This window comes from Arachis stenosperma, chromosome 8, assembly GCF_014773155.1.
Source record: "Arachis stenosperma cultivar V10309 chromosome 8, arast.V10309.gnm1.PFL2, whole genome shotgun sequence".
NCBI lineage: Eukaryota > Viridiplantae > Streptophyta > Magnoliopsida > Fabales > Fabaceae > Arachis > Arachis stenosperma.
The window spans coordinates 54,712,141-54,730,266 of NC_080384.1; the positions used below are offsets into that span (position 1 = coordinate 54,712,141).

At 30.2% G+C, this 18,126-nt stretch overlaps 1 protein-coding gene across 1 annotated transcript; it reads left to right on the forward strand.

The window, feature by feature from the left end:
* The first annotated feature begins 13,035 nt into the window (after window positions 1-13,035).
* LOC130945134 (protein IMPAIRED IN BABA-INDUCED STERILITY 1-like) lies at window positions 13,036-17,777 on the forward strand. The gene is made up of 9 exons (XM_057873828.1): window positions 13,036-13,725; window positions 13,817-14,101; window positions 14,269-14,586; window positions 15,318-15,545; window positions 15,731-15,825; window positions 16,085-16,172; window positions 16,281-16,811; window positions 16,980-17,112; window positions 17,314-17,777. Exons 1-9 carry the CDS (start codon window positions 13,390-13,392, stop codon window positions 17,331-17,333), a joined length of 2,034 nt encoding a protein of 677 aa, XP_057729811.1. The 5' UTR covers window positions 13,036-13,389; the 3' UTR covers window positions 17,334-17,777.
* Window positions 17,778-18,126: the final 349 nt, after the last annotated feature.

An 18,126-nucleotide genomic window follows, 5' to 3' on the forward strand; every position in this document is an offset into this window, starting at 1 on the left:
GCTTGTTGTTATGGCGTATTCTGCGTTGCCATTTATACCTATATGAAATAATAGTTTACAGTTCACACAGTGAAGTAGGTAAATCTATTAAGGCAGACTACTATAGCAAAAAGTGGAAGGTGTCTTGCATTCTAACTTTGGATAAGGTTACTTTCCCTTGAAAGTTATCTACTACGTGTTTGGATAAATCTATTTTGGTATTTTGTTCATCCTTATCGGTTGCGGCCGGTAGTCCCCCAAAAACAAGAAATAAGAAAAAAGAAAACGAAATGGTTTTTGTGGCCCCAAACTAATACAAAACTTCTGAAGTTCTAATGCTAATTTTTGTTAGTGTTTAGCTAATTTTAAATGGACTAACAAAAAGGGGGCATTGTTGTTGGGTTGAACTTACTTGGGCTTAATTTTAAAAAAGCTTATACAGGCTACAAATAGAAGTTTACAAACCATTTTTTATCTTGTTCGACTGCCGATGGGATCAGTAGAAGCCCTTTTTTAAGAGGATTAGAAAAAAAAGAACCCTAGTAGAATTCTAATTTTATTGCTTGATTGATCCTAATGTTTCTGTAACATTAACTAAAATTGGAGTCTCATAATGTATCTCAACTCGAGGAATCAATGTTCATCCTAATTACTCATAATATTAATATTTTTTATTTTGTAAGGCAGTGTTTGATAATTAGGACAAAAATATATTGCATTTCTTTTATTTTATGTCTACATCTTGAAATAAAAAAAAAGTGAAAATAAATAAAAAAAATTACATCTTAACTTAAGACAGCCTATCCTATATGCTTATCTTTAATTTCAGACACAATTTTACATTTAAGTATACTTGCAATTTTCGACTTTTCAACTCACCCTAAGATAATAAAAGTTATGGGTTTAATTTTGATATCACCGAAAAAATTTTAATGCTCATTTAATTACGTTTATACATATATAGATGATCTTTCATAGTGCATATTGATTTCTAAATACTTAAAAGTTTTCCGGTTTTATTATTATTATAAAAAACTTTAGGAGATTGTATTCAGCCACCATCCAATTAGAGTGCCAAGATAGGTTTAAGGAGACAAAAGATAACGGTGATAATGATGATGTTCGTGTGTTAAACTTGAACATCCTTCTCAACAATGCTGGAACATAAAATTCAACACACACCAGGCACCTTTGTGCAACTTCTTGTTGCCATATATGGCTCAACTTAGTACACCAATGTATTCACAACTTGATAGATCAAAATTTAAGCATAAATAATTTTATTTTGATAATATGCCATTATATATACACACTTAAAATGTGAATAAAACATTGACATTTCATTTTAATTTTAGATCATTTTAAAAATTTTAATCATCATGTCATAAATGATTTTTCTCAAAACTTAAAATATTAAAAGAAAACACATACTTTCATCTACATAAAAATAAAATTTATGTCAAGAAAATAAAAATTAAAAAGTTTTAAAAGGTTGATCCAAGTTCTCGTGGAGGCCAACTTGGAATTTTATTCTCCTTGGTCAGTGTTTTGACTTTTGACCACCGTACCCCTCTAGTTGTAGGCTGCAACATATAATTCCCTCAATACAATTAATCATTTTCAGTTGCATTATTAGCCGATTAATAATATAAAAAAAAAGAAAGGAAGAATATATCGGAAGAAGTACTAATACAATTTTGGATGTTTCTGTTGGGAATAATGCACCATTTTTCTTTGAGAAAATATCTTTGACAGAGAAATAAAATAGACATAATCACAACACAAAAATTTAACGTGGATTATCACTATGTGAAAATTGTTACAACATATAGACTTCTTTCTCTCTAACACCGACACCCCAGTACATCCACACTCTCTCAAAGCAAATGTCTAACTACACCTCACAATACTCTCTAATCAAAGAGTACAGAGGAAAAGAAAAATCAAATACAAGTTTAAAGTATTTCTGACTGGTGCAAAAACAAATGGAGAACTTAGCCTCATATTTATAGTCTAAGCCACCCACTCCATTTGCTATCCTAAGTAATGTGGGACTAATTCAACCAAATTCTAACAATCTTCACCTTGATTGAAATAGTCACACATCTTCAGCTTCCATTGTCAACACCGACAATTCTTTGCTGCCATTGTCTATACCGACAATCATAGTTCAGAGAACTATCATACTCCACCATAAAAGTATATTCACTTGGAATTAGACCACTCCAAGCATTTCGCCTTGGTACAGATCGAAACCTTATTGAAAATTCATGGTGCAACTTTCAAATTGGTTTTTCCTGGAAGTTCTTCAGCCATCTACATAACTCCGCCACACACCTTGCATCTCAACGCCAACCAATGCACGTGTGCAATTGTGGACCCGATTGCCACAACTTATCCTTATCCATGGCAGTGCGGCAATACCATGAGGATACTTCTTGTCTTCAACGCCTTGTGCAAACCTGATTGTATCAACACATCCTTGACTTGTATTTGCTACAAGCCAAAATTGATTCTTCCATCAAAATTTTCTATTTCAAGCTTCACAGCACTTGAATATCCTGACATTGTTGCAACCGTATACTGGAATAGTATAACTCAATTGTAGACCGTGCACTAGGAAGGGTCCCCAGGAAAGAGAGGTGGGTCACAATAGACACACTTAAATACCAAGTCTTTCCTTAGCCAGAACCTTTCCAAACTGCACTCTCACAGTGTCACACTGCCTTCTAGCAACAACAACAGAAACCAAAGGTCAACCTCAAGTTACAGGACAAAATTCTTTTCTGATGTGAAAGGTCAGACTAGGCTGCAACCACAGAGCATACTAAGAATAAATCCCACTGAACCGAAGCTCTGATACCACTTGTTGGGAATAATGCACCATTCTCCCTTGAGAAAATACCTTTGACAGAGAAATAAAATAGACATAATCACAACACAAGAATTTAACGTGGAAACTCCAAAAAACAGGAGAAAAAACCACGGCCGTTGTCAAATGACAACCAGAGATTATCACTATCTGAAAATTGTTACAACATATAGACTTCTTTCTCTCTAACACCGGCACCCCAGTACACCCACACTCTCTCAAAGCAAATATCTAACTACACCTCACAACACTCTCTAATCAAAGAGTACAGAGGAAAAGAAAAATCAGATACAAGCTTAAAGTGTTTCTGACTGGTGCAAAAATAAATGGAGAACTTAGCCTCATATTTATAGCCTAGGCCACCCATTCTATTTGCTATCCTAAGCAATGTGAGACTAATTCAACCAAATTCTAATAGTTTTATAGTGGAATATTTTTGTTGACGAGTAATAGCTATATGTACATTAAAATTAGTTATTAAAGTTAATCATTAATATAAAATATATATTAAAAATAAATTAAACTACATATCTATTTATACATAAATATATTAGTGATTGATTTTAGTAATTAATTTAAATATATAAATAACATTTTTATTGATCAAAAGGTGTGAAACTTTGATTTCCGTGTATTAATGGAGTCAACGCCGTATGAAGTGTGAACTAACATTGGCCATATATATGATTTGGTTTCACATAACATCTTTGTCTTAATCCAAACAATTTGGCTTCGATTGAATTTTTTAATTCACTAAGGTTTTCTATGTGAGATTTTTTATTATTATTTTTAAATAAAGTACATCTCGTGGTCGATCATGCATTGGTCAGTGAATGATGATTGAATATATTAAATAAAATAAAAATTATTGGGAAAAATGCATTTTTTGAAAGCAATACAGACTTTTATTTTATGAATCACAAATCATCATATGTGAATAAAAATTAAATATCTAACTGAATAATATTATAAATTTATTACATTATATTAAACTTGAAAACTATATGAAGCTATTATATAAAAAAGTAAAAGAAAAAAATTCTAAACACTTTTTGACCATTATTTTAAAAGATAACAAGACTTTTAATAAAAAAAATTCAATCTGATTCTGGAGCTTTATTTTTATGGGACTAATTAGTCTTTGTACCAAAAAAAATTAATATTGTTTTCTTTTACAGAAACTAATCAATTCCTTAAAAAAAATCAGAGATTAAGTCAGGTATTTTTTTTAGAGGTTTCAATATCTCATAGTCTTTTCGAAATAATTAACAGAAATTGAGTAGAGTATTCATTCAAAAATAAATTAATTGTGAAAAATTTAGATAATATACATAATATTTAATAAATGACGTCACTTATTCTAGAATCACAACTCCAGCTAACTTCAAATGGATAATTTATCACAAGAAAACTTAATCAATTTATTTTTATCCGTAAAAATTTGAACTTTGAAGTCAAAATCTTATCAATTTATTCAGGGCAACTAACTAAAATCTACAATGATTTGCATGTCCATAGAATTCAACACTTGGCTATATATGTGCATGGTCCCTTCTCTGGGGAATAAATGTTTCAATAAAGTTTCTGTAACTAAATTGGTACTACTTAGTAACATTATTTCAACAAAAGGAAGTTATCACTATAATATTATATTAAAAAAAAGAAAAAAAATAAAAAAACAACTATTGGTATCGCAATTATCATTCAGTTTTTTGACAATACTAATTAGGAGAATATAAGAGTCACATATAAATCATATACTTAAAGAGTGTAGTTGGAATATGCATGAATTCAAATATATATGAATATGCAATTTGAAATACTTAGTGGCAATAATCCAAGCTATTAATAATACATGAATATGCATGGAAACTAATTTTGTCTTCAGAATAATCCACCATTTAGCCTATATTAATAATACATAAGTTCACACTCAAGATCAGAGACTAAGAGTGATTTTTAAATGGATCCCGCTAGGGAGACAATGGACTATTTGTACAATGTGTACAATGGCTATTGAGTTATGAAATGAACATCCTCTATACTATTTAGAATAACCATCCGAGTACAAAGGATAATAAACATCTTCTCGAAAAATTAGTTTAATTTTTGGGTTCACAAAAGATCGAACTCTTGACCTTTTGGATCTAGCGCTTTAATACCATGTCATGATACCACTCATCCCAAAAATTTCAGCTAATGGGAAAATGTAACACTAATAATTATATCTCTAATACTCTATAAACCTCCATTGTACACATTGTATAAATATCTCATTGGCTCCTCATACTTTCCCTTTTTAAATTATAAAACAATAAAATTAATTTAGATTGGTCGAATTGTTAACTCACTTGTCTGTTTAAGTAAATGTCGGAAGTTTTAATCCTAACTCAAACATGCAGGAACTCATTTGCCAATAACAAATTTTTAAATCAAAGATGTTATTCATACACCAAAATCAGCCACTAAAATTAGTCACCAATATATTTGTTTATAAATACATCTGTAATTTAATTTATTTTTAATGTATTTATATTCCAACATATATTTTATACAGATAACTGACTTAGACGGCTGATTTTAATATACCCGTAGCATTACTTTTTTTAAATAGAACTCAAATTCACAAATTAAAAAATATTGTTGACGACGAAAAATATTATAATTAAATAATTAAAATAAACGAACCACTTGACATTTTGTGTCAGGTTTAGGCAATAATAGGGGAAGCAAAATAGTCAATAATACATTACGTAATTTGGCCCACTAATAATAAAAAAAGAAATAAGACAACATAAGAAAGAAAGAAAGAGAAATGCATGCCGAAACTAATATTCATTAGTCTCATATCTTTGAATTAATTAATTAGGTGTGACATTTACATAAAAATGAATTTCATATGCAATGGAAAGTAAATAGTTGAGTCTAATTATAAAGCAAAGTGTAACATGGTTGGATCCCCACTTGTATAATGAGGAGGCTGCTTGATCTACAAATATTGGATAGTGACATCATGTGACCAACGTTTGACCTACCACACCCACCTCTTCATTTTATTTTCTACTACCAATCTGCTGTGTTATTCATATATATATATGCTTTCTTTACCAAGAGTGAAATTAAAGTAATGAAAATCAATCACAAATTATTAATACATACATACATACATACATACATACATACATACATATATGTCTGTTTAACATCACAATCACATTAAACTCAATTCAATCTTTTTGGTGTACATTTACTAACTCGTTTGAAGCTGTCTCCTTAGTTTATTATTAGGTTCCGGTCTTTGTGAGATACTTCATATACTATATATATATATATAAATGTTACAACATCTAATCTTTTAATTTGTTAACTACTATCTCCAATTTTCTTTTAAAAATAAAGGGTTAAATTTTTTTTTATTAGCTTTTTCTTGTCTCTTGTTTGTCACTTTTTCAGTTTTCAAACAAACTAAATTGAATCATTGACCCACAAAGACACCACTATGAGGGTTTGTCGCGTCATTCTCACTCTTAAAAACTTTAATTTGCCAAAAACATTAAAGTATATGTAGACAAATAATAGGTAACACTACTTAATTAGTTTAATCTCTGAATTCAAGTGCGACATTACTTTCTTTCAAAAGAGTGAGATTTTTTTTTAATTAATGCAAAAAGTAAAATCAATATTTGTTTTTATGAGAAAGAGCTTTAAGAAATTTTTTATGTCTGTCACTTATAATAGGATGGATTCTAATATAACCTCTCGAAATTATTATTTACTGCTGAAGAGAAATCATGTATATAAAAATGCTTTACTGCACTATTGAAATTATTACTCATGTTTAATTGATTTTTAATTTTTAACTGGTGATGAGTTTCTTTCATGTACAGAAACTTAAGCTACTTTTGTGTTGTTTACGTGCATGATTGCTTTTGAGTAGTTATTGTTCATGCATGCTAAAATCTAAATATAAAATAAATGTCTTGATTAGGTCATAGGAGGCAGTAATAATTATAATTATTATATCTTATCATAAGATCGAAATATATATAAAAAAATTCTTTGTTGTTAGGAGCAAACGGTGGAAAAGGGGTTTTCGAGGAGGATCTACAATCACAAAATGAAAATCACTGATGGCACATGTCACCCCACATGACAAATTCTGAAAAAGTTGCACTAAACTTTATGGCAATGTAATTTATTTACTCCTTCCAGATTGCAGCGGTTGCTGCCGCAGCTAAAAGTGCGTTCTTTTCTTTAAGGCTATGTTTGGTTGAAAGGAAACAAATAGAGAGGAAGGAAATAGAAAAGAAAGAAAGGAAAGGAAAGAAATTGAGTGGATTTTTATTTTTTTTTATATGTGTTTGGTTGGAAGGAAAATAAGAAAGAAAGAAATGTTATAAAAAAACAATTTTATCCATATATTATAATATATATTGAAAAAATTGAAGGGGTAGTATTGGAAGTAGAGAGAGAAACATTAGTTTTCTCTCCATTTTCTTTCCAATGTTGGAGAGAAAAAAAATTGATGAGTCCCACTAATTTTTTTTCCATCTATTTTCTTTTCCCTCAATTTTCCTCTTCAACCAAACAATGAAAAATAATCATTTTCCTTCTCATTTTTTTTTCTCCCTTTTCTTTCCTTCTATTTTCCACTCAAACAAACATAGCATAAGTGAACTTTGTGACAATTTAAAACTGCCGCAATCTACTTTAATCTTGGAAAAAAAAGCACCATATTAATTGCAATTAAAAATGTTATATTATGCAACTCCAATTCTGATTATATATTAAACGCATATGATATTATATTGAATTTAATTTAGAGCAAGGATTTTGTTTCCATTTCTTTCATTCTATTGTTTTGGGTGAATTATTTAGAAATTATTTTTAATATAGAAATGGTGATGGTGTTTTGGTTAAATATTGACATTTGAAATGTATTACAGTATTATATAAATTATTTAACACGTCTTTATATATTGGTCAAAATATTATCAAGTGTTCAACACACTTCCACATATTACAATACGTTCTTCACGTATTGATTTTTTACTTACAAAATCTACCTACTTGTAATTATAACAAATAATCTTATTTTGAACAAAAATACCAATATTTTTTTCATATAAAAAAATATCAACCGAATCATTTGGTTATTTTTAATAAAAACTGGATATGGTAATAAATTATAATAATAGAGAAACTCTACGTGATCATCAATATTTTACAATTTTGGTCATCGTTTGATTATCATAAATACAAAATTATCAGTTATGTGTGTAAATTTAAAAAAAAAATTAGTACAAATTATATTAATTTATATGTATAAATTCTAATAAATATAAGTGTTAATTATATATTTTTTATGTGCAAATACTTAAAAATATGGGTATAAATTATTGTTGTCAAGTGTTAGTCTAAAATTATATATGCAAATTTTGTAAGATATGAATACAAATTATATTAATTCATGTGTACAAATTCTGATAAATATAATTGTAAATTATATATTTTTGTGTATAAATACCTGTAAATATGAGTGTAAATTCAAATAATAATGCTAATAATGAGTTATAATTTAAATGATATAATTTTTCATTACTCACTTACAGATTACGAGTTCAAATTTTCTTGTGTTAGAAAAAATATCAGATTATTTTGACCTGCTTCAATAGTAGGCCCAATTTGACATACTTTGTGATAATTGAATATATGATTGTTGCGAATAATTAATGGCACTATATAATTGAAGCTTTTTTCTGCTAGGTTGCTGAAAGAAGAGCATAGTACTCAATTAGTTTAAGACAGAGATTTTGGCCTTAAATCATTCTGTCATCCTCCTTAATTTCACTCGAGTTGGCTATAATTGCGCCATGCTTAATTAATCGTATTATCTAACTAAAGTTTGAGCCTTGCGAATAAATATTCTAATTAAGGGCATCAGTTATGGAAAAGTTAAATATATAGTTGACAATTTTTAATGTATTAATAATATGTTTGTTTTAAATAACAAACTATTTTATTGATTCTATTAGCGAAATTTTGATAAATCCATGGATATTGAAACACTTTGACTTTTTAATTAGAAACATAAATTAACATCTTAATTCAAGCATATTGGTTAGTCACAAAAAAAAAAAAAATATTGGTTGTGAAACTGGCACGTCATTTGAATGGAAAGTCAGTATGAACAATAATAATTACAGCCATTATTAGTAAAAACAAAATAGCTTTTTCTCCTACAAAAGGGGAGAAAAGATAATGAGGTGATGTACTTTGAATTAAAAATAGCAGCTCATATCCCTGTAGCAATTACTTGCAAGAATCCAACAAAACTAAAGATGATCAAGTAAATGTTTAAATTAATTAATTCATAAAATTTCATATTTGAATTAAGTTAATTTTCAAACTTGAATCAATTTGGTATTTAATATGTTTTTTAAAAATCAAACTAATCTTTACAAAAACGTATATAAGACTGTATTTATTTTTTAGAATAGGATAATATAAGATATTGAGAATAAAACACAAAAAGTAAACATATAAAATTTAGTATTTTTGTATTTTATTTGGTGATAAATTAAAACAGATTATGAAAATTCAATTTATTTTTATTTTTTTCATTCAAAAATTTTGAGAAGAAAAATATAATAATAAAAAATATAATTATAAAAAATTAATAAAAATAATTAATAAAAAATAAAAAAAATTGTAAACAAAATATACTAATTTAGTATCTCTAAATACAATATCTTTATCCATATCTTATCTTATCTATCAATTGTCAAATATAATCTTATATCTTTGTATCCTTATCTCGATATCTCGTCTTGCAATAAACATCTTCTAAAAAAAATGTGTGCTAACTAATATAGTATAGATAGTTATTAAATGCCAAAGTGTTGTTCCAACCATGACAATGTTGTATTTATTCTTGGGTCTCCAAATATAATTTGTATTGATATTTCTTATCTTATATTATTTAAAATTATTTTATATAAATTAATATTTAAAATTTTATATAAATAATATTTGTAATTATATATTTATTATATTTAAACTTTTATAATTATTTTAATAAAATTAATAAATATTAAACAAAATAAGTTTAACGAGTTAGCAGATTGATTTTTTTATTGCCTGCTAAATATTATTGATAATTATCGTACCTCCATAAAACAAACAAAGCTTTTTTCTTGCAACTGAGTTGATGATGTCATCTTCCACATTAGGAAGCTGTTAAAGTGGGACACGAAAGTGTTGGTAGAGACAAACATGATTCAAAGATAAAATATTATCACGTTGATTCAAATGTTGAAAACTAAATTAAACATTTACTCAAAGGCCTTTGTTGTTGAGTTTGTCTTAATCAAATTTTAGTCAATATTATTAACCATTTAATCAATGATAAACTCTTAAATAAAATTTAATATCGTTACGGATTAATTTTTGGCTGGTCGGTTGAAAAATACTGTAAAAAAATAAATAATAATAATAATAATAACTTATTCTGTACAAAAAATTCTCATATTAACAAATGAAGGAAAATTGATTATTAGTTTTTGAGATTATAAAATATTAATTGCATATATATTTTTGCACTTTCATTAGTACTACTAATTAGGAAAAACTTTATGATGTTAAAAGAACATGACAACATTTTTGGTTAGTTAAGTCCCCAACACAAATAGTGCCACATAATATAATTAATTATCCATGAGGTATAGTATATGATGATAGTAGATAACTTTGTCTTCTAATCATATTATTACATGGGGGTTAATTCCCATTTGTAGAAATAGAGTACATTTATAACTAGTAATTTATTTTTTTATACTTAAAAAAAGTAGTCACTACTATATTATCAATAGTAAATATTTTAGTTTTGATAATTTTATTTTTTAAAAAAAATAATAGTTACATAATCTAATTCAATGTGTTTTATTTTGAATTTAAATTTTTTAAAATTAAGAAATTGATAAAATGATAAAGTAAAAAATTAGTCACTATTAAATTTATAACTTCTATCATTTATAAATTCTACTATATTAATTTAAAATAAACTAGTTTCTTACTTTACTAATTAATTTATTTTAGAGGCTTGATTCCTTTATTTCAACCCTAACCAATATGTTCAATATCCTTTTTGTACCCACTCTCTCAAAAACTTTCTCTACAAGAATGTGAGATAACCTCATAACCATAAGCATATGGTCAATTTCAACACGATTATATTATGTGTACATCAAAATTAGCTACTAACGTCGGTTATTAGTATAAACTACATATTAAAATATAAATACACATTAAAAATAAATTAAATCATATATTTATTTATACATAAATACATTAATATTGATTTTAGTGTGCGAATTACATTTTTTATTTTAACATCATTCATTGGAGAATTAGACTACTATATAATATGTATTCTCTCTCTCTCATTGTAGAGTAGTGGCAAACCAAGAATTGAAGAAAAATATAGAGCATAAAGATGCTTGTCCCATTATTGTTTTTGGCTTTCAAAATCAAATTCAATAATAATGCATGGGCCACAAGAGTGATGAAAGTAAAGAGAAAAATGTCAGAGGTGGGGAGAAATTAAACCATAAACCCAAGTTGGAGTGGAGAGGTTATAAAAGAAGATCTAGAAAGGGAAATGTGATGATCCATACCTCAGAATGACCCTTTCCCTTTTATTTTCCCTTTTGCTTTTCTTTCTTTAACATCTATATATATAAATATTACCCCAATACATATATACTTTGTACCATTTTTTTTAACTGCTAAAGGTCGCATTATTAGTTTATAGTAAGGTGTATTTAATTAGTAAACAGTTAAACAATCAAAAATAACAATCAAAAGCTCATTCTTATGATATAAATAATTCTAAACAATACAAGCAACAAATAATTCAATGATTTAAAAAGCATGACAAAAAATATAATATTTTTTTATAACGGCAAAGAACTTTTATATTTAATTAGTAAATAACTTGTGAATTTGGATAACTATTTAGAAAGTATATGTAAAAATTTAGAAAAAAAATTGATCTTTAGATTTTTTTTTCATTTTCTAAAAAATTTTGGTTGTTCGCAGAATAAAAATCGAAAAATAATTATTTAATGTAAAATCATTAAACTTTAGATATGAAAAAAATATTTTTCTATTAATACTTACAAAAATCAAATCAAAATATTTTTTGAGAATATATATTTTATCTAATTATTTTTGTTACATTCTTAAAATTCTTAAAGATTTATTCGTCGTCAATATATTTTTTTTAAATTATTTTTGTTAATATAGTAAAATTTCGGGTACGATTTTAATAGTTTATTGTTTATAAAAAGAATATATAAGATATGTCACGATCAAGATGCATGAGGCTACTGCAAAATAATTGTAAAGTGTTGTGGTGTTGTTTGATTCTCTAGGTGACATTACTATATATATTGTCTTGTTTAATTTCTTCTTTAGTTTGCATTGTGTACCCTCCTTCGCGTGCCAATCCCATGTCACCTTTTGGGTACATAACTTTAATCTTGTAATTCCTTATTCTTCATCATTTCTGTAAATATAATGGTTAAGATCACAACATTAAAAGACGAAGAAAAATGAAAATGAAAATACAAGTTAATGATTATATTTTAATTTGTTATATCACTAACATAATTACAATGACAAAGTGTAGCTATTAATCTATATCTTAGGTGCTAGGGAAAGGGTGGTGTATGAAGTATGAACAGAAACACATTCAAATTTTAAATTCATGGTTAGTGAACATTGCAAATGAAACCAAATACAGAGATCACAACTTAAGTCAACAACAACCATCCAATATGGCAATAAATATTCTTATATATAGTTAAGAAAGGGTGGTAATTCTTTTTTTTTTTCATTGTATTATAATGGAAAAATTGAGTAAGAATTCCACTTTAAAGTAAAATAGTAATATTAAAAAAACAAAAAAAGTCAGAATTTATTTTATTTAATATTCATTAATTATACAAACATTTAAAAATGCTTTTATTACTGATTTTAGTCAAATTTATATGTATATATAATAATAATTGTAATATTGTTTTTGGTCAAACATATTTTGGTATTAAATGTGTATGTAAATAAAAAAGTGGGAGATAATGGGTGAGGTGGCACGCGGTTTTGCAAAATGGAGGTTCGGAGTTTTTAATTGAAGATCCGAAACGTAAAATAGCAATGGTGCTGCTGCCTCTGCCGCCATGCAAATTGTCTTTCCATTATTCTTCTATGTCTCCGCTGATTTCGCTCCTTTCCAACTCTAACAATATTTACCCAATCTAATAAAACAAATATAAATGGTATTTATTTATTTATTTGTTGTATAAATATGGAAATTAAAAGCTCTTGTAGGATTTTGATTTCATAAAAGGGGGTTCTCTCTTCTCTACCGCAATTGTCGCACGAGGCGGTATCAATTAAGTAAACACACAACAAAAAAAGTCTACATTCTTCTTCTTCTGACTGAACCAGAACCAGACCCGACCCGACCGGAATTCCTTATGGGATGCGTCAGCTCCAAGCAGGCGGTCTCCGTCACGCCTGCGATCGACCACTCCGGGGCCTTCCGCCCCAATGCCGCCGACTTTTCCGACACCAACAACAAGTACAACGAGAGGACTGACTCGTCTGTTCTGACTCGGAGTGAGTTGGGCGAGTCAGGTAGGACCAGTTCTACTGCCTGCGAATCCCTCAGCTTCAGGCTCGGAAACCTCCACAAGTACGTCGAGGGAGAGCACGTCGCCGCCGGTTGGCCTGCCTGGCTCAGCGCCGTCGCCGGAGAAGCCATCCACGGCTGGATTCCCCTCCGCGCCGACGCATTCGAGAAACTCGAGAAGGTCCACACATGATAACATACAAAACTGGCCTCAATTATGGTTTCTTATCCTGAAATTTGAATGTTGAGTTTTCTTTTTTTTTGGTGAATAGATTGGTCAGGGTACTTATAGCAGCGTGTTCAGGGCGAGGGAGCTTGAGACAGGGAAGATAGTGGCGTTAAAGAAGGTCCGGTTCGACAATTTCGAGCCGGAGAGTGTTCGGTTTATGGCGCGGGAGATAACCATTCTGAGGAGGCTTCATCATCCCAACATCATAAAGCTGCAGGGCTTGATCACTTCCAGGTTATCATGCAGCATATACCTTGTTTTTGAGTACATGGAGCATGACATCACGGGCCTCTTGTCAAGTCCTCAGGTCAAATTTACCGAACCACAGGTCTGCTTTTTCCTAATTGTCAATTTCTCATTGTAATTTCTTTGTAGCAGTGACAGAATCAGCTGCATTCTGCAGCAGTTGATGATACTATGATGTGATTTACAAATGTGTAGCTAAGGTTTAGTAGTTACAGTTGTTTGACGGAGGAGGTTATTTTTGGTGTGCAGATTAAGTGCTATATGAAGCAGTTGTTGTCTGGTCTCCAGCATTGTCATTCCAGGGGTGTCATGCACCGGGATATCAAGGGATCCAATCTTCTGGTGAATAATGAAGGGATACTCAAGGTGGCTGATTTTGGATTGGCCAACTTCTCCAGTTCTGCCTACAGGCATCCCCTCACCAGTCGAGTTGTCACTTTGTGGTATCGGCCTCCGGAGCTTTTGCTGGGTTCAACGGATTATGGCCCTTCTGTTGATCTCTGGAGTGTTGGCTGCGTTTTTGCTGAGCTACTTGTTGGGAAACCTATACTTCAGGGGAGAACAGAGGTAGCAACCTCTTTCAAAATATGTGAATTTCCATTATATAATGATGATGCATAGTATAGCAGTGTCGTTATGTTGATAGATGTTACTAGAAGATGGCAAACTTAATAGAATGGATTCTTTGTTAAACTTAAAAGCTTACATCAGTTTTGCCATTCAGCCATTGTATAAAAAGATATAAAATAACAACAACAACAATATGACAACCCCTCAACCCTCAAGGTAAGAATGCTTGAGTTTGTCTGATCAGATTCCTTTAACATTTTGGACCTACTTTTACAAGTGCAAAGAAGTATTGCCAGCAAGGAGCTATAAGATTTCATCAGTTCACAAAGTTATAAATATTCTCTTTTGGCCTAAAGACCACTCTTTTTTAATAAAAGTTACTTGATGGTTAGGTGCTTTATTTATTTTTATTTTTTTACCATAACTTCATGATATCTAGCAGCTTTGGTATTGGACATCTTTGGTATAAAGCTTGTTTGGTTGCATTATTGATCTCATTCATTGATGCTTATAAATAATGTAGGGCAATTAAAGAGAAATATTGGATTGGATCTGATCAAATATAAGTTGGGTCAGATGAATGCTGATCATATTAAGTTTAATAAAATGAGATGAATGCTAAGCATGTTAAGTTTAATAAAATGAATCAATTATGATTGACAATTCCCAAGCTTTGTTTGAACTGTTTTTCTGAGAATCTTACACATTTGTCATTGTTACACATACAGGTTGAACAATTGCACAAAATCTTCAAGCTTTGTGGCTCCCCGCCTGATGAATACTGGAAAAAGACTAGACTTCCTCATGCGACTTTGTTTAAGCCACAACAAGCATATGATAGTTGCCTCCGACAGTCCTTTAAAGATTTGCCTTCTTCCAGTGTAAATCTGCTGCAAACTCTTCTTTCCGTTGAACCATACAAGCGTGGGACTGCCGCATCTGCTCTCTCATCAGAGGTAGCCTGATTTTATATTTGTTGGAAATTCCCGGTTTATTGATTATCTGAACTTTTTTGTTTTATCTGCACACGTTATTTTTTTTTTCTGCTGTTAGTCCTAAATATAAAACTATTCATTATGCATCTACTGTGTTTATGACTAATTTTTGGAAAGATGATTTCAAATTCTTCTACTACTTTCAGTATTTCAAAACAAAACCTCATGCGTGTGAGCCATCAAGCTTGCCGACGTACCCGCCTAGCAAGGAAATTGATGCAAAACACAGAGAGGAGTCAAGGTGAGAACTGATCACTGATCTTTACTATAGTTATTGGTAAACAATGGTTTAGTTGATCATATTTCCTCTAATGCTTCTGGATTATCTCTTATATGGTATACGAGAATATCTGCATGTGCATTTCACTTTGATTGAGTCTGCTACAGTGCTTGGATATCAGCAGATACATCGAACAAAGTTTATGCTTTGCGATTTCCATTCCCTTTGAGCATTATTTGTATGTGTTTAATAATGAAATCATATTGTGATGAACTTTCAGGAAAAAGGTCACTGGACGAGTTCGTGGAACTGAAAAAAGAAAGCCATCAAGAAAGGCCCTTGGATTCAATAAACTAACTCCAGCAGAGGTTTTTCTTGATTTCTTACGTTATTATGTTTCTTCTTAAAGGCATGCACACTGATCGCGGGAAAGGTCTGGTAGGTAAATTAATTCTGACTTACCATTGCTATTATAGGATTTGGCAAGTCAAACTCAAGCTTCCCAAAAGATCAATGGTAGATCTGTTTCCATCCTTCAAGAACAAAAGGCTAACACAGGCGAGGAGGAACAAAAGCCAGCTAGTGGTAAACCTGAAGATGCTTCCCATATGAAGAATTCATCTCAAGAAGATATTCCCTTTTCTGGGCCATTACAAGTTTCATCATCAAGTGGCTTTGCATGGGCAAAAAGTCGTAAAGATGACACTTCAACTCGATCCCACTGTCGAACTATTTCGAGAGGACATATTTTCAACCTGTCAGAAACTTCTACACTAAAATCAAGGAATAATTTGGATAACAGTAACCAGGAAAGTAAGGAGTCTTCTGGGAGGCGCACCAACTCTAGGGGAAGCGACCTACTTGACTTATCTAAGATATCAATGCAGAATCCGTGGAATAGGTTTGATCGCCCAGATTCATTTGATGCTTCCGATGAGTACCATTCGCAAGAACTATCTATGGCGCTTTATCATAGAGAAGATTCAGCATCCAAGAGAAGTAATCTGGTAAGTTGCACTTTATCTATGTTATAAAACACGTGATATCACCTTTCAATTTTATGGTAGTTTCCCGCACTGTGCTTTGCCTTGCTTGTATCAAACTCTTGAATGATGTGCCATTTTTATTTTATCCTTGCATAGACATTATTCTAATTTGATTTCATCCTTACACAGAGTTTTCAGGATCAAGGAGAGAAGGTTGAATATTCCGGACCCCTTCTATCTCAGATGCACACAGTTGATGAGCTCTTAGAAAAACATGAGCGTCATATCCGGCGCACAGTTCGAAGATCATGGTTTCAAAGAGGTATATAACTACCTTTTTACCCTTGAAAGAAGCTACTGGTAGAATTACTGCCATTTTTGTGCTTAGACTAGAAATCACAAAAAGAATATAAGCAAACTATACTATTCCAAAGCTAATAATTTGACTTGACATAAATGAAACCACTCTTAAGAAGAACTGAAGTGTGACATTTCTTGATAATCTGTGATCCCTCGATTGCAGCTAAGAAGCATGGGAAGTAAATGCAAAGTTAGATATAAAGAAGGCAATCACCAATGCTCCAACTGCACTGCTAAAAGCAGCAAATGAACAACAAAATCGTTCTAACTCGGAGTATTTAGCTCCATGATTTGTTACCAGGAAGCTGGGAGACTCAACAACTCGAGGAACATGGCACTTTCAAATCAACTTAAAACATCCGATTTTTGGTCATTTTATTCATTTAGTTTAGGTTATAGATGAAAATTTTCTGTATGATTTAAGTTCTTCTCCCTTCTTATAATTAGCCATTGTTAATTGTTATCTAATTTCAAATATTGTCTGGCATTTGTATATATTTCACTTGCCGTGACTGGCTTGAGGTTCTGATGTAGCCATTTTTGGCTCCAAAATGAATCAGATATAGTAATTTCATTATCTGGGAACTCCTAGTGAGCAAGGATACATAATTCTACTAATATCCTAATGTATATTGGAAACTGCTGTTTTCTCATTTTTTTAGGATTGTCATTTTAGATGATTTAAATGAAAAAGTTGAAGATAACCAAAATTTCACGCGAAAGATTATAACTTGTAAGATCTTAACTAGCTTGAGCTTAAATTTGACCTACATGCGGGATAAACTGCAACTCGATTGTCGATCTATTTCAGTAGCCAATAATGAAATAGGAATATTTTATAAATAACATATACCATTTAATCACTACATACTACAAAGTATATAGACGTATGTTTTTATAATAATGTGTGTTTCAGCTTTTGTATTTGGCTTTCGTCCTTCTTTTTTTTCTTCCTTTTCAATATTATGTTTTTCAT